Genomic DNA, 26,574 nt, shown 5'->3' with positions numbered 1-26,574 from the left:
TACAAAGACTAAGAGAATAACCAAAAAATAAAAGTCTTGGTTATCATGTTATCAAACGAAGCTTCCTCAGATTGAATTTGCACAGAAAGCGCTACCGCTAGTTAAAGTAACATTGCTGAAGTTGTATCCGCGCTTACCTCCATTCTTCCTGAAATTAGCGCTTGTCAAGATCATTTAATTTAGGTATTTGTGTATTCAAAGTTTATAAAGTTATTGGTTTAATTATGCAAGATCCGTAGCAGAAGACTGTAAAGGGGCGAAAGAACAATTTAAGAGCTTTCAGTGTGCTTCTTGGAGCAAATAGCTTAGCTAGCTTCAGAGCTATAGGTAAAAACTTTAACTGCTACAGACAGAATGGAATCTGACGCAAAGGAACGCTAAAAAAAGACATGCTAAGGTAATTATTAAAGCAGTTGGGGCAAGAAACGAAATTTAAATTTATTATACACAAATGACGACGTTGCTATATTTTGTTAAAAAGCGCTGGCTCGTCCTTTTGAGTTTCGTATCCACTTTAAAAGTGGCTTCTGACCTCTAAATTGGCCTCAGTCTTGATGTGAGGTTTAAACGGAAGGGACGATTTACCGAGTTCTGTTTTTATCCCGGTAAAAAATTGACTAGGAAACACAACAGGCATGTTGCGGTTTGCGCGTTGCCATAAACGCTTCCTATAATTTCATTAAATTTGTTTTAACGCAAACAGCTTGCTAATTTTAATTACGCTCAAAGGCGAAAATAATTACAACAATAACTGTAAATTTTACTTTGCGTTTACAATGGGAGTGTTATTAAACCTAACAAGTTATCTGTTAGCTTAATCTGTTTTACACAACTAGATTCCGAAATCTTGAAATCGCAAATTTCATAGCGAAAGTGTTAAAGTTTTTCAACTGTGTCAGCAATTCTGTTTGGTTAGTGTTATTAAAAATTCAATTTTGACCGCTCGTCGGGAAAGAGTCTAAGCCGTTGATTTTTGATATAATCCAGATATGTGAATGTTTTATGAAGCTCTATCTCGAGGCTCCAGCTTGGCGTCAAAGTAAATTTCACCTCTGGGAATTCGGAATTCACTGAGAAACCTTAGAACGCATGCAGGTCTAGAGATTCCATATGGGTTCAGGGCCACACTTGATCCCGTAACCTTCTGCAAAATATATGAAAATTTATTCCGAAAAAGGATATTCGCCCGTAGGATACAAAGAAATACGTATTTTCTAAACAAAGACATCGTGTGGTTCGACGTTTTTAAATTCAAACAATAAATTTGCCGCTTTTGCAATTCACTCGAGTTAATTGCGCCAATGAACAATTTAAAGAAACACGATTTTTCGGTCGAAAGAATATTCAAGTTTCAACTCCCCGTTATAATTTGGTATAATTAAATGGAATTACACGGAAACGAGGTCTTAAATAAAATGGAAATCGCTAATGAACGCGTTCAAAGGGGATATTTTTAAATAAAGAAATAAAACGAATCAACTGCTTGATTCAAATTGCCAAAATCGAGGTGACTTTGAAATGCCTGATTGGAGTAATTGCTATTATCCATTCTCGCCTCAGGACTACATTGTTTCTGGTTTTTTTGTCCTGACAAATAAGGGATGTTTTTTTTGCTATCGCATCGCTTTGAGGAAATTGAATTTTTTCTGCTCCATCTAGAGGACGATGTTAAAATTTTATGAAACCTTAATGGCCTCTGTTGAATGAAGATGATCCGCTGGTCACATTCTATCTCTGGACATGTTCTGTAATTATTTGTCGCTGTCAGTTCCATATTTTCGACTCACGAAACAACGACGTGCTGGAGAATTGTTACACTGACACTGAAGCTGAACAAAATAAATTATAATCGAACAAGGAATTTTAACATAATGTCCACATAGTTTTTCACGGTCGGAACTGACGGCCAAATACAATTAATTACTTTCAGCCGAAACAGACCTTGGGTAAAATTCATTAGGCTTTATGTCGGATATCGGAAAAAAGAACCACTCTTTCTTTACTTTTCATCGACTTTTTACTAAAGTAAAGTCATTACATCTGATTGTTCGTCTTTTTTTCTAATTATCAAAAATGGTGGATGCGCCTAATTAATTGATCTTGTTAAATTCTCTCGGAGCTTCCGCCACATTAAATCTTCTTCCTTCAATATCTTAAAGCTCTTAATAAACACCCTACACTACATTATATATTTATGAACACGATTTCGTCGTAAGCCTGATTTCCATGAACTTTACCTTCTTTGTCGCGCCTTCCACTTTAGAGGAATCTTAGCAACTCAAATTATTCTTCTAAAAGGGACAAAGAGTAAAATGGTGAGTGGAAAAGTGTAATCAAGTTAATTCAATATTGTTGGTCTGCGGCTTGCGGCTCTTTATTGATTAGAGACTAATCAGATAACAAGTTGCTCTAAAAGTTTCTCAGTGGCGAGTTACCGAGCCGGAAAAGTGTTTGATGTTAACGAATTGAAAAAATGGTCAAATTATATACTTTTCATTTAAAAATTTTCACGTTCAGTTAAGGCACCATTACGAAGATCAAAAGCACACTCTAATGGAATACGAATGGCAAGCAAAAACGCTAACTTGGTGCAAATCTAATAACCACACTCGCCTATGTACGGAAAAGTGAAGTCTTGGAAGTTTTAACTCTTTTCCGAAAGGTAAACACTTTGAGAGTTGTTTTTAATTCAAGCTAAAGAAAATTAAATATAAACCGTTTGGAATATTCTCGTAATTGTCTTCAGGCTACTTCTATTTTTGCGGTAATTTTCCTCTCTTAATTTTCCTCACGTGCTAATTTTCGTACCGGCTTTAGTCTCCAAGGACATCCAATATTTATTTTACTCGTTCGGTCCGTTGCTTCCCAAGCCGCAGCAATATTCTTGTTTATCGAATGAGAAAAACCCGAATAAATTCGTCGGTTCTGTTACACGAAAATCCCATTTTATTGTCATAGCAAAGTGAGATATGATGATTCCTCCACCATTAAATATTTAACATTTTGTTCCAGCTCTTCTCGTGATAGTGGGAGCAGCGGTTTATCCAGTAGGATGGGACAATCGTGAAGTGAGGGAGTCTTGCGGAAACTCCAGCCATGTATACAGACTAGGTTAGTATCTTAAACCAAATGTACATCGATAATCTCATGCGGGTTGGTTTTGACCGAAGAATTTTCTCATGGGCAACTAGAAGAAGATATGTCCTCGTGTTTGATCTGTGCCCCTATTCAGAATTCCTGAGGTCTGAATCAACATTATATAAATTTCATTTAGTCGCTCTTGTACCAGAACACCTGTTTTCGCTTGCGGCATAACTACATACACTTAATTTTATGAAACGAACACGCGTTGTCGGAATAAAAAATGTGTGTGCTTTGCTGAAATGAATAAAACAGAGTTTTAATGGAACAACAGCCTACACGGGGACAATAAACGCGGAATGTTATGGCTAAGTCCACCTAATTACGTTTGCAAAAGCTTTCAGTCATCGCAATAAGATAGTGGTGGTGTGACGAATGGAAAACTGCGAACTGGGGAGAGGATAAATAATAATGTAAATTCACGTTTTGAATTTAGGCTCGAGAATCATAAATTAGTTTCTTAGATAAAAATGTGTCACTACTGCAGTCCATAAAACAGGATCCAAGTTAACGAGTTCCTGAGAAGTCATTCCACGAATTAATTCCAAAATATTACAGGAACCTAGAAATGTTATAGGGAGTTTCAGCCTCCGGCTAAATTGGGATTTAAAGCGTTTCATGTTCAAACTATGAATTATACATCTTAGATAATTTAAACCGTTATAGGCCTGAAAATAGACAATGTCAGAGGAAACGAGTAGGGTGAATGAGATACCTGTTAGGAAACTCCAAATTTATGCTAGCCACTTTGTTGAAGGAATTCGTTTATATTAAATTTCCACTTACGCGCTCGCATGAAATCCTTGTCTTTCTATTAACCAACAAAAACACAGTCAATATTGGATAAAGATAACAGTTTTTAGCAGTATCGTACAAGTGTGAAACAACTCCAATTTAACGGCCATCGATACAGTTGACTCGAGACCGTCGTTTTCTTTCATAACACTCTAAATTACGAAAAAAAGATAACATTGACCCTCGCTCGCTTGACCTAGTTCCGCCGAAGCGCACCGCATTTACTTTTCGACTTCTGCTATATTAAAATAATATTCTTATATCGTGGAAATGGAAAATGGAAATCCCTTTCAGCTGCCCATTATGTAGATGCAGTCAAAATTAAACATTGGTGATTTCAGGCCTGAGGAACTTAATTTTTCCGCCCTGTCAATCGCATAATTTTAGAAGTTTCTTGAAACGAGGATTTTTCCATTTACTCAAATAAAATTGGGAATTACGCCGACTACAATAGCGAGATTGTACATTACGGTATTGAAGTCTTTTATCGAGGGTAAACACGTGATTTCAATGTTAAAAGATACGAAAAAATTGTTCAGAAGATGTTTTCAATTTACTGCCGTTTGTACTTGTTTTTTTTACATTTTTTTTAATTTATTAGCGACATGACCCGGCGCATCCACCATATTTTAAAAATCATAAATTCAGCCAAAACCTAGATCTGGTTCCAAGAATTTCCTTTTATTTGTTATTATAGTAATGTAGCCTGTAACAGACAGATTTTCACCCATTTAACTTTGTATGTACAGTTTTCCTATTTGCGCGTTAGCGCATTTGTCCAGACATATATGACTAAAGACTAATGCTCACGAACTCGCTTTTGTTGGAAACACATTGTGTGTTCTCGACTAGCGCAGAGTTCAAGTAATGTGAGCATTGTTCGTCGTAAACAAAAATTCTTTCTAAGAACGAAACTTCCTTCGTACAAATAGTGTCGTAATTAAACACCGCGACATTAAAATTTCAATTTAGGAAATACGGAAAAATCCGACGAAGAACACCTTCTTGGTTAAAGTTCATCGCTTATTCCTGTAACAGTAACTCGAGGTTCTATTGAATTTATGTCAAGTATGAAGTTCCGTTCTGTGCAGATGTCTGTGGATGAATATAAAACTAGTATGTTGCCAAGACATCAGCTCGTTCTATCAGAATGTGCAAGAGGAAAGCTATATTCAATAACTGAATATGTGCTTGAGTAAATTACAGACTAGTCATTTCCTCAAAGTGAATTGCCTTTCAGGGAAATTTCAAGGAAGATACTTATTCTACAAGATTGGATCAACACTTTTATCAAAAGAGTAAATATCAAAAGTCTTGACTAGGTTTAAAAATATTCGTCCAGGTGTTATTAAATCTTGTTCCGTCTACATTTGTTTTATTCAAGAGTTGCCGACTTAATTAACAAAATGCTGGATTCTTGTTAACTTTAGACAAGATTAAATTCACAACTTATTAAATTAAACATTCTGAGAAATTGCAAACAGAAACGCTACTAAGTGGAAAAATAATATTGCTGCATAGAAGCGCATAATTTATCTAGGGTAATATTAAAGTTTACTGCGTTTATTTAAGAGCTACTTCATAAAATACCATACCAAACATGACTTCAAGTTTTAAAAATGATTGGATTTCTAACGTAACTGCAAAACAAAATTTATTAGCACAAAATAAACCAGTCCCAGACTCTTCTTAAAAAATGAACTCAACAGATTCGTTTCTTTCTTTCCATGATTTACAACGAAATTTCAAACGAAATAAGCAAGAAAACGCATAAACTCCTAAACCTATTTCGATATTAAAACGAACGATATTACCCCCATATTTCCCGTTAGATGTTAATAAATTCCTCCGGTAAATATGCTAACTCCGACACCTCAGTGCTTGTAAAGTTTTCTACTAAGAAACTGGCCGAGTATATTTAGCAAAATATTTACGAGTCGAAGTTCTCGAAGAAATCTTACAGAAACTAGTTTTAACTTTTTAAATTCGTAATCAAAATGAGACAATATAAGATGCTTTATCATGTGCTATAAATTTAAGAACCGAAGAACGAAATTGCGTTCCGGAATGTTTAACAAAATCATAGGAAAAAAGTGCCGAAGTTGAAGGACGAGTGTGAACACTCCGAAATTGAAGAAGGGGCGAGAAGTGGAGTTTTAAATACAAATTCCTCATAAATCCCGGTCAGAACTTTGGTCGCTTTGTCGAAATGAGGACGATTGCACTTCAAAACTTTGATTCCGGGCTATGATTTACGAGATCTTACATGAAAGCTTTTATTAAAAAAAGTCAAATTATTTTTAGTAAATCGCAACTTTTTTTCGTTACAAAAGTGTTCATTTTTCTCCGTTCTAAACAAAAGCCTCAAATGGACCAATTTAGAAGAGATATTGTTTTCATATTTGCGCCTCCGAAACTCATTCTTGAGATGAGTGATCTCATATATCCTCTTTTTCAAATTATTGCCTGTCAGTTACTTACTGAACGGTCAATATTCATCTTGTGAATTTCTCCTGTGTAGTCAGATACCTGTTTCCTAATTTTAATTGTTTGTTTCAGGGACCTGTGAATTATCGTGGTCCGTTTATTTACTAGCAAGCGCAGTTCTTCTATTACTACTCTGTTTCTGTTTGAGTTTTTGCGCGTCTCGGGTAAGTAAATGTTTGTTTATTCTACAAGTATGTTAATAAAATTATCATTTAAACAGTAAACCGATTAAACTGTTCCTTTCCTCAAATGCAACTAATGTTTATTGTGTTGCAACATGTAAAATGAATAGGAACTATATTAAATGCATGTTCACCAGAAAAATGGGTTATTTTGGTCGTTCTGAAAATCAGAATGCCTCAATGTTCAGCTAAACTTTGTTTGTCAACTCCGCAATCATTTAACGAGCGAACTGACATTGATGCATGAATTTGTGAATCTTCAAATCAAATTTGTTGGCATATCAAGCGAGCTTACGCATCGTGTTTTTATACATTTTAAATTAGCTACATGAAGTTGTTTTTGAAGGTGGAACAAGCAATTTGCAAGCTCAAGGTGGTACATTTGTATATAAGTTGTTTGTTGTCATAAATATTTATAGCCCATCTATAGTGGTAAGAAAGCAACAAAACAAAGAAATGTCCTCAATTCTTTTTATAACGTCCCTCAAATAAATACTACAGAAAATGCAAGTCTGATCGGCTATAGATTTAAAGACAATTTCCTGCAAGGAAACGATCAAATTTAGTTTTAAGTCTTAAGGGAAAACTCTGACCTGAAGAGCACTCGGAGCAACGGAAGTGATGATCTTCCTGACCTCAGTTTCTCATTCCCACCGTGCAACTTATCGTGTGTCGATGGTGAAGGGATAGAAGCTGTAAACGATATTTTCTAGGAAATAGACAACCCACTGGTACACTTGCTTTGGCTAAAATATTGCGCTAACCCTATCTATTGTTAGCGTTCTTATATCGTTCTGAATTTATGGTTGCCTACACAGTGAAGGAAAATCCTGAAATCTCTTTATTTATGATAAAATTCAAATTATGGGATTCCCGGATTTAAAACAGCCTCAATCTCTTCGCTCAGATAGAAAAGTGGTTTAACAAATCTGCATAACCAGGATTTAATTACCGAAGAAGAAAACGGGAGTTTTTCCACCTCAGGTGTGGCACACGATTATAATTTGATAAAATTTCATTTCATATAAGTATTCCCTTAAGGCTTATGAGGGCTGACGGCAAGAGAAGAGCGCTTAACTTAAGTGCTCTTAATTGAATCTATTACTTACGACTATTTGCTTAAGAGTCGGCGGGCGTTTATGAAATTTCTTACAGAGAATGTGTTTTTTTATCATTGTTTGATCATCATTTGTTACATCTTTCTTGATTATCCACTTAACAAAACGAAAAGAAACCGAATTAAATTGAGGACTAGTGCTGTAGTTATTTAATAAATATGTGCAGCTTCATTCCACAAGTTCGCCCACTAAATTAATGTAAATAAAAGAGATTTATAATAGTTCCGAGAATAATTTATGAGTAACAGTTTGGGACTAAAAATAATTACATTTAGTCATGTTGCAAACAGTGTTAAACGATATACATACAATAGGGCCCCGATTTTCCGTACCCAGCGGGGCGAAAATCGCCACGGATAAATCAAATGCACCGATAATTGAAATATAATTTAAAAAATAGCTGATATTTATATATCTGGATCGGAATGATTACACCACTTTACTACATATAAACAAATTTTGCACAATGATATTATGTACTCTAACTGTGTACATATTTTTTTAACTTTTATTTGAAATCTGCTTACAAAGGTAACAATAACTCACTTGAAATCATAAACGTATAAAAAAGTCATTTTGTAACTAAAGCATTCATAATTGAAATATAAATGCAGCAACAAATTGCAATAAAATACAAACAAGTTAAAAACTATTGATTTAATCAAAAATTCAACATAAAACTATAATTAAAATATTTCGTACTAGGTAGTCTATCAATAGTCATAAACATCATATTCAGTTTCCTGTCCTCTCTAGACAAATAATAAATTGTTAGTGGTAAATTCCTTTATGAATGCACCCAGTTATCTATCCTATCAAGTCCATTTCACGTTTAATAATATTTTTCGAAAATAAAATAAATGAAAAATAAAGGAACCGCAATTTCAATTTATACAAAGTCATACGGGAGCGCAAAAAAACTGTTTTTCCGTCAGTGTTAATAGTTTTTCTAAATGACTATTTGATATCAAATTTTAGCTTAAGGATACATCTATTCAGTAATACAAAAGAAAATCTCCACCAGTAAGTTTCTTGCGAAAAATTAATCTATGACAAAGTAGTAACAAAATATTTTCACAACTGAGGTTACGGATGTTGCCGCTTAGACGACGATATAATACGTAAAATAAATTTCGGTTTATTGTAGCACGTCTTTCTTACTCAAAACTCGCAGTACAACTAAATAAATGATGACTATAAAGGCCGTTATTAAATAACGATTTGCTAACTCTTTTTTTGAAATAAAAACTACTTTACAAATGCCCAAATTTTTAGTACTAAGTACCTCAATAAAATTGCTGTATGTAATTACTTCAGCACTCGTTTTCAAAAAACATTTAATTTTCAGCGACAAAACAACTAATTAATCGGACTTTTTTTGTTGTCAAACAAACTACTTCATTGGCGGTCTTATGACACTGCTTAACTTATCAGCTTTTCATCTAATTAATTGAAGGATTAAATGAATACGTAAGACTTTCCTTAGCAATAGGTTGGCGTGAGACCCAAGCAAATGTTAGTCAAATGAATCTTACCTATTCAAGCGATTATTAAGTAAATACATATCTGTTTCCAAATAAAATTTATATGGAAAAGTTAAAACTAGGCGACTTCTTTTAAGAAAAATCTTTCTATTTAAATCGAAAATTTCCATAAAACTTGGACCACCTTTCAAATTATGTCTATCATATCACAGTCCGTCGCAGATTCTAGATAAACATTTGTTAGAAGTCTGAACTGAATTTAACTTCCGTTAAATTCCGATTGTTACAAAACACAGACACTGTGTATATTAAACGGTTTTTTTAACACTAATGAACCGAAAAATTAACGTCTCTCTGAATTGAAAACAAAATAGAAATTAGAAAATCTGAAAATTAATATTGTGGACCACCACACTTCTTTTTTTTTTCAACATTCATTTCAGCTCAAAACGACCGTCTTCTCTAAAAGTCAAAATACAACTAGTTCAATAAAGAGAATAATACGTAATAATTACTTATCATTTCTTTTCTTAAGCTAACAAAAAAATTAATGGCCCTAACATAACAAGTATGAGTTTTTAAAGGGTCGAGTGGCAGATTTCAAAAATAAGTTCCAACGATTTGTAGACAAAACTGGTTTTGCAGCTATCATATTCGATAATTAAATTATTTTCACAAATAACAAGTACATATGCCTAATTTATTTCCACTTAATTTATTGAAGCTTCAATACAACCATACTTGAATGTATTTACATTTATTTATTTTATAATAATTTACAAAATGCGTAACCCGAGCCCACATAGAAACTCTACCCATTTCATAAAACAACAAAACTGCAAAATTTATGCTTAAAATATCGTCACTGCAATTTCAACAAAACAGTCTCTTTCCATTATTCCCTCTCTGAAAATAAAGTATAATTAAACTTTAGCATTACAGAGTTCATTCAGGAACTACAAATGAATAAATTGTCTGTACTTCACATTGTATTATTGAAATACAATATAACTGTTAATTAGACTAAGACTATTTGAAATAAAGTAAACGATGAGACCAATACCTATTTAAGACTCGAATGTTAATTAAATTGGTCGTTTATAAAGAAATTGAATCGAACCGATGCATTTTTAAGGTCAACATGCAATCAATTTGGTCGACATTTACAATTTTCCTGTAATAGAAACTAATTAAATGAAACAGTATAATTTACAAAGCAAAATTGAAAAAAAAAAAAGTTCCACGAAGCTCTACTCTGGTTTAATTTTAAAGCAACTTTAATGTATTATTGCCACAAACTGTCTCGTCGTTCTAGACATTAAATCCTCTTTAATTACCTTCAATATTCAGCAGTGTACCCGCCGCTTCCACAAACTAAAATAGTTAAAATTTTCTAAATTTTACCCGGCGCATCCACCATTTTTACTTTTCTTATTTGTCACCTTGTTAGCTTTTGAATTTTTATTAATGTTCACAACTGATACTAGATGATACATCAAAACTTTCATTACCCCCTGCTGCTACAGATTACCGGCCGCCGGAATTTCTTCACAGGCATTTCCTGGTGCAAATTTCATTCCGCTCCCATTCATAATTCAAGCGGTGGCATGTCCGCTTTTCTTAAGACTTTCTCTTGAATTTAAACATTTTTATATTACAGGTGAAAGCAGGTTCGTTTCGGATCTGAATGTACATCGTCGTCGAGCTCTTCAGCAACGCGTGGCCTTCAGGCTAGCGCATCCGACACCTCCACTTCCATCAGCGACCACAACGACACCAGAAATATCAATCGTCGTCCAGGAGTTTGTGCAATCAGCAACCGTGAACGTGCCGTTTTCACCCATTGTGAATGACGTGAACGATACTAATAACATCGTCGTCAAAGACTTACCAAAGTGTCTGATGAAATCGGACGGAAATGTTTTCGATTAAATAGCAGCTCAAGCGTTTTACACTTATAGCCTCATTCGCACCCGTATAATTAAAACATGTGCAATGGAATATCGTTCGATACGGGAGATTTTTTTTCTTGGTATCGACTACGCAATCAATGGGAAAACTGGGGTGGTGAAAACACTGTTTTGAGTCTGGCGGATTCTTTTCTTTGTACTTATCTGTCGACGTGTACCGTGTCCAAAATATAAAGAAGAATTTATACGACTGAGTTCCGACTATTGTGATTTTTATCGATGGAGAAATTTATTACGCGCCGTTTTTTGGGGAGTCAAAAACCGAAGTACTTTGATGAATGGGAACGTTGTGCATGCAGGGATGCTTCTCCCTGACCTAACCTAGGCGATTTTGCCAAATTAAAAGCAGCGATTTAAAATGGAGTGAAAATTTTACACAAATAGTTTCAAGCCCTTTGTAACCCACAAATAATAATGTTTTGAAAGGCATTTCAGCCGAAAAACCATGTTTTTGTACCCCGAATTTGTTTAATTAAAATGTTTGCAGTTTCAACAAGATAAAGCTTCTTTCATTCGCATATAAAACAAAAAACATGCAGGTAAATCCCTGAACATTTTGATTTAAAAATTCGCTGAATTTTAGTATAACTATTTAATTAAATGCTTGCGTAACTGTTTGCAGGTATGGACAAACAGAATAAAATTCGGAATAACGTATTGTTTCTATAAAACAATAGAGCTTTTTGCGATTTTTTTTAAATCCGGCGGTACCTAAATTCCGCTTTTACAATTAGTTACACATACATACTTTTATCTGTACAACTCGTTTTGAAAAATTGTTTATTCTGGTTTATCACAATTTTCTTTTATTTATTTAATCAAATCAACACCGTAAAATACAAAACCGACGAATACAACGCTGACCAATATCCCATTGCTCATCTTCGCCACGTAATTCCATTTGTTTCATGCATTCATGTGATTTTAACTGTGTTTTTTACCACCCTAATTGCCATTCCCCCACAAACTAAATTGATTGCGTAGTTATGGCAAAAAAACGTTATCGTGTTAATTTCGTTCGACTGTGTATGTGTACCTACCGCCGTAAAATTCGTATATCAAAATTCTAAACCGTGATCAAATAGTGTGCAAATCAAATCAACGATTGAATTAGTAACGGAGCGGCTTTAATAGGTTTTCATTATGTTTAGTTGTTGGACTTGAGGTGTGCTACGAGAACGACATCACATCATATCCAAAGACTGAAGTGTTAAATTTGTTACGATTTCAGAAATATAGCTTTAAAGAATTATAAATTTATTACTCATGTGTTAGGTTTTAATATTCTATTATTTATGATTTGTATTGTCTGAATATATTTCTTTTGAAACGAAAAGTTGATTTATTTTACCCACCACTGCAATATTGTGAAATTCAACGCAAGTTATTTGCAGTAAACATTTTTCCATGATTTTTCGCACGATAAAAAATTCATATCGACGAGTTTTTGTGAGAAAAATAAACAACTGCGATTCCTGTTGTCCTTAATTTTCAGAAAATAAAACAAAAACTGTACATACTGCAGGAAGAGAGTTCGTGGAAGTGAAAGTTTGAGTAATTGGAGATCGCCGTTGGCAGGAAAGTTTCCTTTTTCGTGATAATTCCGTGGTATTCAAATTTTTATGATGGACAAAATGGCCGAGGTATTGAGAAATCAGGTCGAGTGGCACATTTCGATTTGATATTTCCCCCCGAGAAGAATAACACGGCAACCCTTAAAAACCCAAACATGACATAAACTCGAATCCGAAGCGTTTGGGTGTAAAGTCCCAATAACTGAAGAATTCCGATAACATATAGGCCGCCTTCCCGAGATTGCATTATAAAATTTGAATAAGTTTTTAAAACAGGCAATAATAGATAAAGCAGCGTACAGCAATCGGCACGATCCCATTGTGGGCGCTATTTTATCCCTGTTGTTCAGTTAATCCCGGTCACAATCCATGTTATCATTTAATTGCGTTGTCGCCGCTGGTGGTTATTTGCAACAGTCTCCATTCTCCGTTAAATTGCATAGAATAACGATAAATTCATATTATCGGAATTATTTCAAGGGCGCATTGTCACCGAAAATTCCGTTGACGGGAAATGGTTTCCGTGTATTAATTCAGCATACGGCAATCCAATTTTTCTCTAACAGCCTGGGGAAATAAGTCTCAAGAAATGGGGATATAAAACACATTGGTATTTCACATCGCGTACAATAATGTATTTCTGATGAAGTCTGTCCTGTCGTGCGAGTAATGACTTTGTTACACGTGCAAGAGTTTGGAAATTGAGCAGCTTTGTTTCTCTGGCAGAAAAAGTAATTAATGAGACACTCGTTTATCAAACTAACAAGTGCACCAGGCTTCTTTTCGTTATTACATTTTAGAGATCTTTAAACACGTTATCCCCTCGAATAAATCCTTGAAATATAATTTGAGGCTATAATGAATTCCGGCAGATATGCTGAATTATGATAAACATAAAATACAGACTTTAGTATACTTAGTAAGCATTTATCTTCTCAATAATCCTCACCCAAGCCTATATCTAGCCGCAATAAAATTTAATATCGACCCTGATACGAATGAGCCAGCCGTCATAAAAACGCGGGTACACATAATTTTACCTAAAATCCGCTTTCATTTCTTAGACCGTGACGAGTTCACTACGAAATATTATTATTCAACTACAATTTCCCTTATAAAGAAAACAGTACGCCTGAAACCGACTATTTCCGTCGAGAAAAACGATTTTCTACTTATCATCGCCCTTAAATTTTTAGATATTTCTTTTACAACTTTTACGTTGTAAGAATTTTTAACGGAAACTCTTCTCGTTAGCGTCGTCTCGAATGTCTCTTGTTATGTGAACTGTATCGTCACTCAAAGGGCTCAACTTTTACTGTCACCATCGTTTTTCACGCATACTCTAAAAACAAGAAAGTGTAAAATGATATTTTGAGACGGAAGCGACAATGGATTCAAAGCTTCTGGTTTTAAGAGCGAATTTTTCTTTTTCACCTCGTTTTTGCATTTGCCTAATTTCCTTTAAAATACAATGGCAGATATTGTACATAAACAAATTTTATCGACGGCTTTCTGCAAGTCAGCTGGTATGAATACTAAAATGAAGTTCTCCATAAAAGAGAATGGGGCTGTTTTGAATTTGTGGGTCGCCTGAAATTACGTATGCATCAGTTTTATTGTATTTGTTCACAGGAGATGCCACACATATACTGTTACACTACACAAGGGGATGAACCAAAATAAACGCAGTGAATAACATGGGAACTAAAACTTGCCCCACACAATAAAATAAGAGCACCAAATGGCAGCTTAAATTTCTAAATTAGCTCTGTGAAAGGCGACACCAACAAATTCAGTTTATGCCAAATATTTCACTTCACTGGTAACGAGGAATTTCATGTTAAAAAGCCTCGAATTTGTTATCAAAATTAGATCGTTTAGAGCGGAACCGGCGCCTCCACCATTTTAACGGGATATTTCAAATCTTTTTATTTCGATGATGTAGGATAACAGACTTTGTTTCGACGTTCAAACAGATAGCTAAAAATAAACAATTATTCACACGAGCCCGCAAAAATTTCTTTTTACATAACGGAATTAAGAATGGAATGAAAATCGCATTTGTATTTTTAGGAGTGTGACAACCCAAAGCTAAGCTCCGTTACTGTAAAATTCGATAAAAATTACCACACCATGATAAAATCATTTCCACGAATACAATAATAAATTCCGATAAAACGCAAATAATGTAAAATGTAAATTTGTTATGACCCTGACATTAAATCGCATCTATTTCAAAATTGCGCAAATATTGATAATTTGATAAACACAATAACTGCACGTTGATAAACAACAGTCGTTTATTTCATTGCAAATTTCATCACCAGATTCGCAATCTTGAACAAATAGGCCAAAGTCTGTTTAATTTTTTTAGGTAAGTTTCTCATTTAATGTTTACGTTTTTAGCCTTCAAATATTAAAAATATCGCAACAGTAAAATAGTTGAAACATCAGATATTTTACCAAAATAGGTAAATCTCTATCCTGTGACTAATGGAATCTGATTGCTGGAAAACGATTCTCCAGTTTATACGGAACAATTACCGAATGCAATTTGGTCATGACCAGCCAGTATTAGATAATTAAATTTTCCGTCAGCATTTTATTAAACTGTTGCACAACGTAATTAGAATCGACCAATCTTGCGTCGAAAAACTTATTATGTATGTAACATGAAAGCGGAAACTTCCGCACTAAATCTTCTACATGATTGTTCTTAGTTTCTCAAGCTTTTGGGTTCTTATATTTGAAATTTAGAAGCTTCTTAAGCATTTGAAAATATATAAACGGCAAGTAATTAAAGAACCTTAAATATTGAAAGGGAACATGAATGAAATCATTTTAAACTAAATACTCAAAAAAATCAAAATGTGGAATCTCACAATGAGATGAATTGAGGATCTAAGAACCTGTGAACTATAAGAGAAACATAGCATATTAGCTTTTCTTCCTTTAACCCACACCTCTTCGATGCATCGATCTTTTCACGATGCAACCCGATAAATTTTAACCCGACTTGGTTATCCTTTCAAAGTTATTTTACAAGCGATCGTAAACTGCGAGAAGCAAATAAATAAATCTTTGTCAAAACAAATACCTAAATCATCGATCATTACTTTCCGATTACCATTGGAGTGAAACTCGTCATCCATTATTTCAATTTTTTGGCCCGTTAGCTGTGATTTCCATGTTCGGGCAAAAGATTTCAAAACAATAATAGAATCAAGAAAGAGAAGTGAATCTGAAGTGTTTGCAATGGTAGTGATAATACGGTCATTTGCAGCGACGACAGTCGTTACAGCTCTGCGAAACGGGCATTCTACACATTAACTTGAATCAACTTTTAAATTGAATTTAATGTTGTTTGTATGGTTAACACGTGTTTTTTATGTGACACTGTATCTTTTTATCTGTTTGTTTTATCAGGAGCAAACTTCACGTTGTCACGATTTCCACACACTTAAAAAAATGAATGATTTGCGGTATTCGACAGCGAACCGAAAGAGGAGCTAAAAGGCAGAAGTTATGATGCTTTTGCGCTAATGAAGCGATGAAGAAGACAATTTTGCCGAGTGATCAATAAAAACATGTTCTGTGTTGCTGCTCGGAATATTAGTTTGCCAATCTCATGTAAAAACGAAACATTTTTACTTTATTTTCCCTATTGATTTATAAATCCAATGTACGTTGCTTGTCACATTTCTTGTCAAGTATAAACCTGCAGCATTTTCGTGTTAGAGAAATCCTCACAGACGAAGTTTTATGGAGGTTTTACATTCGTTTCCAGCAGGAAGAGCTTCGGATGCAGACTTACACCAAGACGAAGACTTTTAATTGGCTTTTACTGAGTTGGAATTTCAATTTTTTAGGGAAAATGGAATTACGTGAATGTAATAAGATAAACGTGTCGTATTGTTGCCGAGATCCATCTCATTATTTATCTTCTCTTTTCAGAACGGCTTCGACCAAAAAGCAGAAGCTGGGAAAAGGCCTAAAAACACACTAAAGCTTCGGGTACATATAGTAGCAAATGAGAAAAAAAAAACACTTTTCTTCATCCTATAAGCGAACATTAAACTGTGTTACACCTAGCTTTAAAGGCATTTAAATTTCTTATCGTTGTTATTTATAGGCGATAACTTTTGAAACATCAGCCGGCGATGAGCGATTATGTCATATTAGTTGCCCCATAACTGGTAAATTTAGAGCCCCATTTCCCCCCGAGATTCGAAGAAAGCGCAAAATTACTTTAATAACGTTAATATTTTATGTAGGGATTTGGCTTGTTTTCGAGCGAGCTGTAAATTCGATGTAATGCAAAATTTATAAACAGACATTATCGAGTTTATACCCAATTGAGTCTTTGGAAACCTTATTAATCCGAAGGTACACTTTCATGGATCAGAATTAATAAAACTCTAAGCCAACAGATCCCGATAAATTTACATTAGGAATTGATTTATTATCCGTCAGAACAACAAAGAAGCTGTAAATCTAAATGCACCGTCTTGAATCAGATACATATTTTAAAGTTTGGTTCATAGTACGAACCGAGCTCTCTAAAAGTGTAGATTCTTCTAAAACAAACGCTTCAAAGTTTAAATTTCCTCTGTTCCACGCTAGAGAAAGCACAATTAACTCGAATGTTTGTTTCCTCACTAAGCTACGATGTTGACCACATTTTCGTGTGAATAATTACGACTTCTTGGGGAAATTAATTAAGTGATCTTAAATATTGTCGGAGACAAGTGTTCTCTCCGTTTTGGATAAAAGCAAAACACTGCCAAAAGGGAGAGTGGAAAAGCTTCGTGCGTTAATCAATATTCTACGCCAGAGTCCGCTTCTCTTTATTTAGATCCACATGTAAATATTAAAACGAATTTATAAGAAGTTCAATTAACGGGACGACTGACAACATTTTCCAAGCTAAAACGAGAGATGAAAGCGTTTATCTAATTTCGTCACAATAAACGTCGTTCGGAAATGAAAACTCTCCTTAATTAAATTTGTTAATTAATGTAATGTCAAATTTACTAACAAAATGATAATTAAAGTGAATTGGTTAACGAGTGTGGCACATTGGACTAATATAAACTTGGAAAAATTTGGTGAATCGCAGTGTGATTTAATTTCGGAATTACTCTCCAACTTTTGCTTAAAAACTCTTAATCATCAATTAAAGTAAGAGCCCCTAAACTTGAATCTATCGTTGATGTCATTTTACATTATCCACAAAGCGTAATGAATTTAAGAACCTCTCTACTCTACAGAAAGACAGAGGGTGCCTTAGTAATACTGTGAGGCCATTTAAATTTAGAGTGAAAATAATTAATCCTTTAGGGATAATATCTAATGTTTCTTCAGCTTAAAAACCTCCAAGCAGCGTATTCTTTGGTGAATGAAAGTAATAAAAGCAAATTAGATCGTGCACAGTACATGAAAATTTTATTCATAATAACTCGGTAGTTTAAAAGTCAAAATTATAGCGCAATTATAATTCAAATCATCTCTTAATGACTTCAAAATTGCTAAGAGGCCGCAAATGATCCATTTTAATGTAGAAATTCGAAATCGCCTCATGCTGTACTCTTAATTAAAATGTTACACTCCATATCTGAACAAGTCATCTCTTTGCGTAATCAGCATCATGTTTGCTTTGCGAGGTTTTGATGTTAAAAAGATTAGATGTGACACGAAGTTTCTTTTGAAGGAGCGCGACGTAACAAAATGTGGTTCTCACTGAGCATTCTTCTGAGTAAGTAAAACGTGAAAGTTCTGACTAAGCATCTATTGTAGATTAACGTCCAAGAGTGGCTATTATTTGTATTTAACTTAACACGTCTTCCTTTATTTTTAACACCACTTGTTGCAGCTCTAATTATAAAGGATGTCTCCTGTACAGACTTATCAAATAAAATCGTCGGAGGTCAAGTCGCCAGAAACCAATCTGAGTTTTCTTTTATGGTATTTTCCACGTTTCCCGTGAAATGTTGATAAGTAAACGGTTTCAGGTGTCGGTAAGAGTGAATGGAAGACACGTCTGTGGGGGTTCGATTATAGATTATAGACATGTCCTCACAGCCGCACATTGCTGTTACGATAACGCAAACAAACCTTATCCTCCTCAAATTATGTCAATCGCAGCTGGGAATCTGAATCTTCGCAATTTGAACAACGCTGTTGTAAAAGGTGTGAAAGCCATAAATGTGCACAAAAAATACGACGCCGACAAAATCCGGAACGACCTCGCTATAATCAAGGTATTGTCCATAAAACAATTAGGCTTTAATTAATTAACTTTGAAGATCTACGGACACTTTGAGTTGTGGAACAGAAATCTAAGCGTCATTCCTCTGTCTGAAGTAGTTCCGATGACCGGATTTTGTACGATTTGTGGTTGGGGAGTTACACAATATGTAACGTCTTGTTTCCTCCTTGCAACACTGTTATCGCCTTGCATTTTAGAATACATCGTTTGCTAGTTACCAACTTCTCTACGCAGTTGTGCCAATAGTTTCGGCCCCGAGATGTAAATTCTTATATCCACACCAAGTGACGGATGACATGATCTGTGCTGGAGGTAACGGAAGGGATTCGTGTCAGGTAAAGTCAACGAGGAAGAAATAGCTCATAAGCTAATGAGATTACGTAAATTGGCAACCCCTTAATATTGCAGGCATGAATTAGCCCCGAAATAAGCGTTAAGGGAAGTTATTTATTCATTAAATAGCAGGTTCCATTGTCTAGATAATCTGCAATTTGCTATTTTCTCATTATGATGTTGGGAGACGCATTACAGGTCGTTGACGATAAACAAAGAGTTACCATTTTTCATTGTTTGCAAAGCCTAATTCACTGAAATATTGCAATTACGAGACTAAATCTTTAGTTTGTAGCGCTCCTTCCTGAGATTATTACAGCAAAAATGTAACTTTACGGACGAGAACCAAAAATTGAAAAGACAGCTTGAATTCGATTAACTCTAACGCTGGCAACACTTTTATTGTTATCACATTTGCACGAATTACACTGGCACACCGCTCTAAACGGGTTATATAATTAGCAAACAAATCTAATAATAGCCTCTAATGTAACACTTTTGAGTTGGTGCCAGTTTTATACGACCACTACCTGTGGTCGTTAATTATTCAAACATAATTAAAGACATTGCCAAGTAATTATTTACTGAAAATAAAACCATAAAGATATCAAATTTACTTTTAGCCTTACCTGGCGCTGTAGTTTTAATAAAACTTAAAATTTAATCAAATTATGAACTGTTTACAAAGTTGCAAAACTTGCCCATGTTTCTCCCATAACATAACTCATTTTATTAATGAAGGAGCGCCGAAAGGCCAGATAATAACCCGTGAATTATGTACATACCTGCTCATAACATTTACTAACTTCCAATTAATCGAATTATGTCGATATTTGAACACAAACAGCTCTTGGATATTATAATCGGCGAATCCAAGCGAAAGTTTGTAGAGAAATTTACATTAACCTAGAAGAAAACAGTACTGACAATATTAATTACAGGGAGATTCAGGAGGACCATTAGTCTGTGGAGGAACTGTAGCCGGAGTTGTTTCATGGGGAAGTGAATGTGGCGTTTATCCAGGAGTGTACACAGCTGTAGCTAAATATAAATCTTGGATACGAAAATATGTTGATAAATCTTCATCTTCTTGGATTACGCCATCAAGGCGTCAACTTTTTCTTTTAATCCTTCAAATGATGTTTGTGTTTTATGTTCTGTAATAAAGAAAAAACAGTTTTCTTTACAATGTACATCCTTTTGTTCTTGATTTACAAATACCTGTTTGTTGAAGACTTACATCCGGTTTTACAGTTTTAAAGCAAAGGATCTAATAGTTTTCCCAGACATAAAGATAGACTTCAAACCCTTAATTTTTTCAAATTGCAAATTTAGAAAAAGTGGCTACAATATGATCATTATCCCAACCAAATTAAAATTTCAAGCGAAATATTTGATGCCCGAAAGTCAGTTTCAAATCAAAAAATTTAATCTAAATCTTAATCTTTTTGAGAAAAACAATGACGTAATACGCGTCTTGTTAGAGAGATATAAATAAATAAATAAATATGTGTAAAAGACTATCCGATTAAATGTTATCTGAACGCACAAAAAATTGAATAACTCACAGACTCGAGGTAACGGTGCCATTGTAATCAGAAATTTCGGAATAATCTCTAGGTTTTACATCATCTAATAAAAAATAATCGCGGATTCCACTATCTCCACACTTTGCTCCGGTTTAAGCCTACACGGTCCAAATATTTAAAAAATGGCTACATCGAAATTACTCTACTTAAATTTAACAATAACTTTTGGGTTCATGGTAATCGCGCAATTAAATCTTTACAACTATATTACTAATGTAAATAAGATAGAAGATCTAGCACTTTGACACAAAGAAATTCATTATTATTTTCAAAGCAGTATCAGCAAAATGGCTTCGAAACCTGAAGAAAATTTATTTGACCAAGTAATGACACAAGTCGGTGATTCTGGACGATTTCAAAAATGGTATAATATTATATTTAATTTGGTTTTTGTGGGGTTTGCCACCATGGCGAATTTTAATGTGATTATTTGTTTGGCAACACCGGATCATTGGTGTAAAGTTCCGGGGAGGGAAACTACGAATTTTAGTTTGGAGGAATGGAAGAGTTTGACGATTCCACGGTAAGGAAATAGTTTGATCAGAATGGCAAGTTTTAATCGGTTTTAGGAGAGACAATATCAGTTTCGAGTTTAGTCAGTGTCGGATGTACAATACGAGCGAATTTGGAGACAATGTAACAACAGGTAAAATGAAAAAAAACGGAAATTTTAAATGATTTACTTGTTGCATGTGAAGAAAACTTTTCCTTTGTTTGGTAAACTTTGAACACAAAGCCACCATAAAATAGAGATCATCCTAGATTTTGCTAATTCCCATTCAACATGTCAGGACTTGAGTATCAAAAACAACATTGTTTACACTAATTGAATATCACAAATTGCAGTTTCAATCAAATATACTTATCTTATCACATTTTGTCACTAATCCAAAACTTTGGATTTATTTCTCATCGTCGTGAATAACTACAAATTCCGCTGGTGTAATTCCCATTTAAAACTAATTGCAGGATTTTTACAGTTAATAAAACAATATACATTTCGAAACAAATCAAAATGCAAAACAATTTAAATTTTAATTAACCAAACTTTGAATGTGTGCTAATTTGCATAACTCATTCCAGTCCCGCTCACAGCATTTATAGACCCCACAGCAAGACTGTGATGATCCCCTGAAACGGATTATCAAATATAACATTTCGTAAAAAACTGATTTTAGAATGCATTTACGGCTGGGAATACGATACAACTTACTACAAAAAAACCATAGTAAGTCAAGAAAACTGGGTCTGTGAGGACAATATGCAAGCAACGAATTTCTTAGTTTTTGGAAAAATTGGTGAAATTCTAGGAACACTCTTCAGTCAATTAGGGGACATGTAAAGTCGTTTAAAGTTTCCCTTGAATGTTTATTATCCTCCCGTTACAGTTATGGCCGAAGACCTCTAATGTACGCTGCTATCGTTACTGTACTTATAGGACGACTAGGTTTGCTTGTATGCAACGGAATTGTTGTTCTTTTTGCTATATTTTCAATAATCGGGAACTTGTCAGCACTGCCACTTTTCCAAACTCCTCTAGTAATCTCCGTTGAAATGTCAAGTGTGGAAGACCGAGCAGCCATTCCTCTTCTTCAGTGCATTGGATGGACAATAGGTCTTTGTATATCTCCTCTAGTATTTTGGGCAGTCGGAAGTTGGATTCCGTATATAATCATAACGACATGTCCCGTCTTTCTATTCATGTTTATTCGAAGGTAATTAATTTATCCTCGTGTTGAAGTATTACTCTCCTTTTGTAGTTACATGATTGAGTCTCCAAGATGGTTAGCTAGTAAAAGAGACATGAAAAAATGCATCATCGAACTAAAAAAGATCTCGAAAATCAACAAGACTGAAATATCCGATAAAGTTCTAGACGCACTGAACGCTGAAACAACGCCACCGGAAAAAAATTACGGAGTAATGAGCTTATTTTCAAGCTGGAACCTGGCTAAAAGATCCATTCTTAGCATTATTGGATGGTATGATGAGCAGTTAGGGTAAATCTCAGCATTAAATTATTTTGCAGGGTCTGTTTCATGTCTATCTACCTAATACTCTACTTCAATGTGAGCAACCTCAAAGGAAATCCTTTCCTAAATTATTTCTGGCAAGGGCTTGCAGAATTACCCGGTTATTTTGTGGGAAAATACTTGAGTGACACTATTGGCAGGAAATATACGAAGTTTTTGTCGTTCGCGCTCATCGCAGCGGTGGCAACCGTAGTAGCTTATTTCTTAACAGGTTCACCATAAAAACTCCAAAATCTGTGTTTTGTACGTGTAAATTTCAGTTTCTGGAAGTGCTCTTGTCATTTCTATTTGTGGGATTATAATGAAGTTAGTGTCTTCGATAGTCTTCTACGCGATTAATCTGCAGACGTTGGAGATTTATCCCACTTGTCTCCGACAAACTGGGTATTCAATGGGTTTTACGATCGCCAATATTTTCGGTATTTTCACCCCCTACATGACGTACCTGGTAAGCTTTATAAAGTAACAGAAAACAGCTCTCCAATATCTCCAAATTGTGCCGACTATATAATATAGTAGAAAACGGAATTTGATGAATCCTTTGCAGGGTACAACCGTTCATGCGAGTCTCCCCTACGTTATTATTGGCACTTTGGCCGCCGTTGGCGCGATATCAGGCATGTTCATTCCAGAAACCCTAAACGAGAAACTCCCAGAAACCATCAATGAAGCTGAACACTTCGGTGTTGATCAAAAAATCTGGAGTCTACCGAGAGGCAAAATCACGACGCATAAAATAGTAGCAACTGACGAAATTTTGTAAAAATAAACCAATAAAATTAAAATTGTTATCGTCAACATTCCTACCACATTGCGTTTTTCGATAGTTCCCCAGTATGACGAATCTAGAAATTAATTAATCTCGTAACTCTTATCAGGTAACATACAGTCTGCTATTGTTAAAATCAAAGTATGACACATAAAAAGTCATTGTTATCGGGCCCCTACAGCCGTGCTTACGACAGAACGGTGTATATTTTCGAACTGATACCATATCTTATCGGTAAACTGTACGAATCGATCAAATGCACTTTCGCAAATACGTTTATTTAACAGTAAACCTAACGTCGTTACGGGTTTTCATTTTTAGTTTGACTTGATTATAGAAAATGCCTTTGTTTTGTGTTAACATGGCGATTCCAGTAAAGGAAAACTTCAGAGAAAGTCAGATTTACTTTCTCTCAAGCTCGGAAAATGTGCCTCCAGAAAATCCAACCGTGCCAAGGAAGTATTTGATTTTTAAAACTTTGGAACTGGTAAGTAAAACTATTCAACTTTTGCCGGATAAAATCGATAGATTAAAATCTGTAAGTACCTAGTTTTTACTCTTTATGCGAATAATTCCAGATCATGTTATAAAATTCGGTTATAACAATGGTATTCAGGGCATTAGTTTAGATAATCGGATAAAAACTCTTAAAACGCATTATTGTCTCCAATACGCTGCCCTCTTTTTTGTTAATTGATCCTTAATTGGATTATCGAACTGAAAATCGAGTCCCTGGTACTCTGGTGATAACTTCAATTCTCTTCTGTTAAAGCGCTTTGTTCCAAGATATAGTTTGATTGCATATTAAAAAAATAAAATAGACGCACTAAACTGTTGTTTTCAGATTCTTTCGTTGTGCTCTCTAATGCTGTTTGCCTACAGCATGCGAGCAACAGAAAATGAAATCATGGATATGCTAAAATACATTATATTGGGAGGATTTACAATTTACCCCATGCTCTACATATTGTTATCCATAAGCGTAAAGCGAAAACCAATATTATCGGTAAGTAGCAAAACTTGGAAGTGCCTCTATTAACCCGATAAAGAGATAACCTGATAAATAAACATTACTCATAAGAAACTTGTAATGGTAATTTATATGAAGAGCTCTTAATCTGTCTTTTTTTCAGATACTATTGAATTTATTCGCTACAGCTGTCTTTTTTCTAATTAGTGCCACCACTATATCTGCGTTTCAAGCACCGGATTTCTATACCGACAAAGAAAAATATTCGGAGCCAATGATGAAGTTGCGATCAGCAATTTTGCTGAGCATTACTGGAGTTTTATATACAATCGAGTCTCTGATAATGTGCATTGAAGTTAAGAGATCTTCGAGCGACAACGAGTGACATTATCTTAATTTATTGGTATTTCTCATTGTAATATTATGTAATTTATCGAATGTAATATTCTCTAATCCATACTGTGATAATCTGACTTTAATAATATAAATTCAAATTGATTGATTAAAGTTATGCAATTCTGAAGTGTAATTTATTACATTTAAATAATAAATTTGCAGCTTTTTCAACAAAGATTATTAAAATGTCAACCATGAACAAACTCCCTAGGCTGGATTTTACTGTAAAAATAATATAAAAGTTAAAAAAAATACCCTTCAAATTCCCACGTATATTTTTTTAATTTGAAAAAATGAATTTAAAAGTACCGTAAACTCTTCTTTTTATACATAATAAACTCGTTTGAAAAAAAGACTTTGCAAATACAGTACAAATTTTTGAGGACAAAAATAATTGAACTCGAAATGAATTGGAAAAATTTGTGAAGCCTCGAATACTTTTCCGGTCATTGAATGAAATTTTTACACAAGTAGAATATTATTTAAACACACTGAATGTAGATGGAACAAGAAGAACGCGCAATTAAATACTTAGAAGATTAAAAACCGCCTTGTTCAAATTCAAAAACACTGGCGACCTCAGCCACATCTAGCGGCGGGTTCAAATTATAGTTGTTGGTAGTTACCGTTGTTACCGACTTTGATATTTGACGTTTCACAAAAATATAACCTTATTTTTCTTTGCTGATTCAAAAAACGTTCTTAATGAAAGTGAAGGAAAAACGCAGTACGATGTCGGATGGTGAGTTTCCTTTAAAAATATTGTTCAATAATATTTAATTTGATTCTTCAGAGGACATAATAAAACGAAAATTGTTGATTGACGGTGACGGGACAGGGGATGATCGGAGGCTCAATGTAATATCAAAAACACTTCGAAAATGGGCAAATTGCACTGACGACTCCTCTTTAGAGAGTCAAGCAACCCACGACAAACTGTTGGCTCAACTTAGTTTATGTGAATATTCTGTAAGAAGATCTCAATTGTTAAGAAGAACTACAGTCAAACAACTTGAGAATTACAAAAAGACTCATGAAGAGTTTGAACAACAAATAGGAGAAGTTAAAGACTCTATTAAACAGAATAAGGAGAATTTGGTGCAAGCTAAAATCTGGAAGCAAAACCACATGATGTATGATCTTTTGGCGCAAAGTATTGCTGAACAGCCTGCAAGGAAAGAGACAAATCTCAGGTTATCTAATCTACAAGCGGACCTTAAGGAACTACACAAAGAAAAAATGCTCTTGGAACAGAAACTTGACATGAGGAGAAAACAGTTCTATGTGTTGGTTTCAAGTGCTAGTAAATTACAGGGAATGTTAGATGAATCTGACAGTGAGTACAATGCTAGTTTATTAGAAGATGTTGCTGATAGCACAGGTCCTGAACCAATGTCTGAATAAAATGATTTTAGGTTAATTTAATAGTCCCAGAAACCATTTTCCTTGAAATTTTTACACCAAC

General features: G+C 34.5%; 5 protein-coding genes across 5 annotated transcripts in view; all 5 read left to right on the top strand.

Moving 5' to 3' along the window:
• Positions 1 to 10,993, top strand: part of LOC148173026 (LHFPL tetraspan subfamily member 6 protein-like) — a 74,959-nt gene extending 63,966 nt beyond the window's left edge. The window contains exons 5-7 of the mRNA XM_088040040.1: positions 3,013 to 3,111; positions 6,496 to 6,587; positions 10,868 to 10,993. Coding sequence (XP_087896166.1) covers positions 3,013 to 3,111; positions 6,496 to 6,587; positions 10,868 to 10,894 — 218 coding nt within the window. The 3' untranslated portion in view covers positions 10,895 to 10,993. The remainder of the gene's footprint in view (positions 1 to 3,012; positions 3,112 to 6,495; positions 6,588 to 10,867) is intronic.
• A 7,467-nt stretch (positions 10,994 to 18,460) lies between these two features.
• LOC148173025 (trypsin delta-like) lies at positions 18,461 to 20,515 on the top strand. Its single transcript, XM_088040039.1, has 6 exons — positions 18,461 to 18,506; positions 18,624 to 18,715; positions 18,763 to 19,011; positions 19,057 to 19,167; positions 19,217 to 19,354; positions 20,294 to 20,515. The coding sequence occupies exons 1-6, from the start codon at positions 18,479 to 18,481 to the stop codon at positions 20,513 to 20,515; spliced, it is 840 nt and encodes a 279-aa protein (XP_087896165.1). The 5' UTR covers positions 18,461 to 18,478.
• Positions 20,516 to 21,228: 713 nt separating this feature from the next.
• On the top strand, positions 21,229 to 24,074 carry LOC148173024 (organic cation/carnitine transporter 2). Its single transcript, XM_088039826.1, has 12 exons — positions 21,229 to 21,464; positions 21,511 to 21,587; positions 22,120 to 22,279; positions 22,330 to 22,656; positions 22,702 to 22,923; positions 22,971 to 23,185; positions 23,235 to 23,422; positions 23,522 to 23,733; positions 23,802 to 23,808; positions 23,853 to 23,884; positions 23,925 to 23,977; positions 24,031 to 24,074. The coding sequence occupies exons 1-12, from the start codon at positions 21,229 to 21,231 to the stop codon at positions 24,072 to 24,074; spliced, it is 1,773 nt and encodes a 590-aa protein (XP_087895952.1).
• On the top strand, positions 23,904 to 25,235 carry LOC148173023 (uncharacterized). The gene is made up of 3 exons (XM_088039144.1): positions 23,904 to 24,230; positions 24,588 to 24,749; positions 24,877 to 25,235. Exons 1-3 carry the CDS (start codon positions 24,084 to 24,086, stop codon positions 25,096 to 25,098), a joined length of 531 nt encoding a protein of 176 aa, XP_087895270.1. The 5' UTR covers positions 23,904 to 24,083; the 3' UTR covers positions 25,099 to 25,235.
• Positions 25,236 to 25,718: 483 nt separating this feature from the next.
• On the top strand, positions 25,719 to 26,529 carry LOC148173022 (THO complex subunit 7 homolog). The gene is made up of 2 exons (XM_088038275.1): positions 25,719 to 25,851; positions 25,903 to 26,529. Exons 1-2 carry the CDS (start codon positions 25,815 to 25,817, stop codon positions 26,511 to 26,513), a joined length of 648 nt encoding a protein of 215 aa, XP_087894401.1. The 5' UTR covers positions 25,719 to 25,814; the 3' UTR covers positions 26,514 to 26,529.
• The last annotated feature ends 45 nt before the right edge of the window (positions 26,530 to 26,574 follow it).

Source organism: Gnatocerus cornutus, chromosome 6 (assembly GCF_029298725.1).
Source record: "Gnatocerus cornutus isolate USDA-ARS CGAHR chromosome 6, icGnaCorn1.1, whole genome shotgun sequence".
In the NCBI taxonomy this organism is placed as follows: Eukaryota; Metazoa; Arthropoda; class Insecta; order Coleoptera; family Tenebrionidae; genus Gnatocerus; species Gnatocerus cornutus.
This window is presented reverse-complemented; position numbering and strand designations above follow the sequence as displayed.

Bases quoted from the DNA above. Each gene is read 5' to 3' on its own strand.
- LOC148173025 (XM_088040039.1), top strand. From the start codon at position 18,479: ATGTGGTTCTCACTGAGCATTCTTCTGA. The intron at 19,012-19,056 runs GTATTGTCCATA...TTAACTTTGAAG, and splicing joins ACGACCTCGCTATAATCAAG to ATCTACGGACACTTTGAGTT. The intron at 19,168-19,216 runs GTAACGTCTTGT...CTTGCATTTTAG, and splicing joins GTTGGGGAGTTACACAATAT to AATACATCGTTTGCTAGTTA.
- LOC148173024 (XM_088039826.1), top strand. From the start codon at position 21,229: ATGGCTTCGAAACCTGAAGAAAATTTATTTGACCAAGTAATGACACAA. The intron at 21,465-21,510 runs GTAAGGAAATAG...AATCGGTTTTAG, and splicing joins AAGAGTTTGACGATTCCACG to GAGAGACAATATCAGTTTCG. The intron at 23,885-23,924 runs GTATGACACATA...GGGCCCCTACAG, and splicing joins CTGCTATTGTTAAAATCAAA to CCGTGCTTACGACAGAACGG.
- LOC148173023 (XM_088039144.1), top strand. From the start codon at position 24,084: ATGCCTTTGTTTTGTGTTAACATGGCGATTCCAGTAAAGGAAAACTTC. The intron at 24,231-24,587 runs GTAAGTAAAACT...TGTTGTTTTCAG, and splicing joins TTTTTAAAACTTTGGAACTG to ATTCTTTCGTTGTGCTCTCT. The intron at 24,750-24,876 runs GTAAGTAGCAAA...TCTTTTTTTCAG, and splicing joins AGCGAAAACCAATATTATCG to ATACTATTGAATTTATTCGC.
- LOC148173022 (XM_088038275.1), top strand. From the start codon at position 25,815: ATGAAAGTGAAGGAAAAACGCAGTACGATGTCGGATG. The intron at 25,852-25,902 runs GTGAGTTTCCTT...TTGATTCTTCAG, and splicing joins ACGCAGTACGATGTCGGATG to AGGACATAATAAAACGAAAA.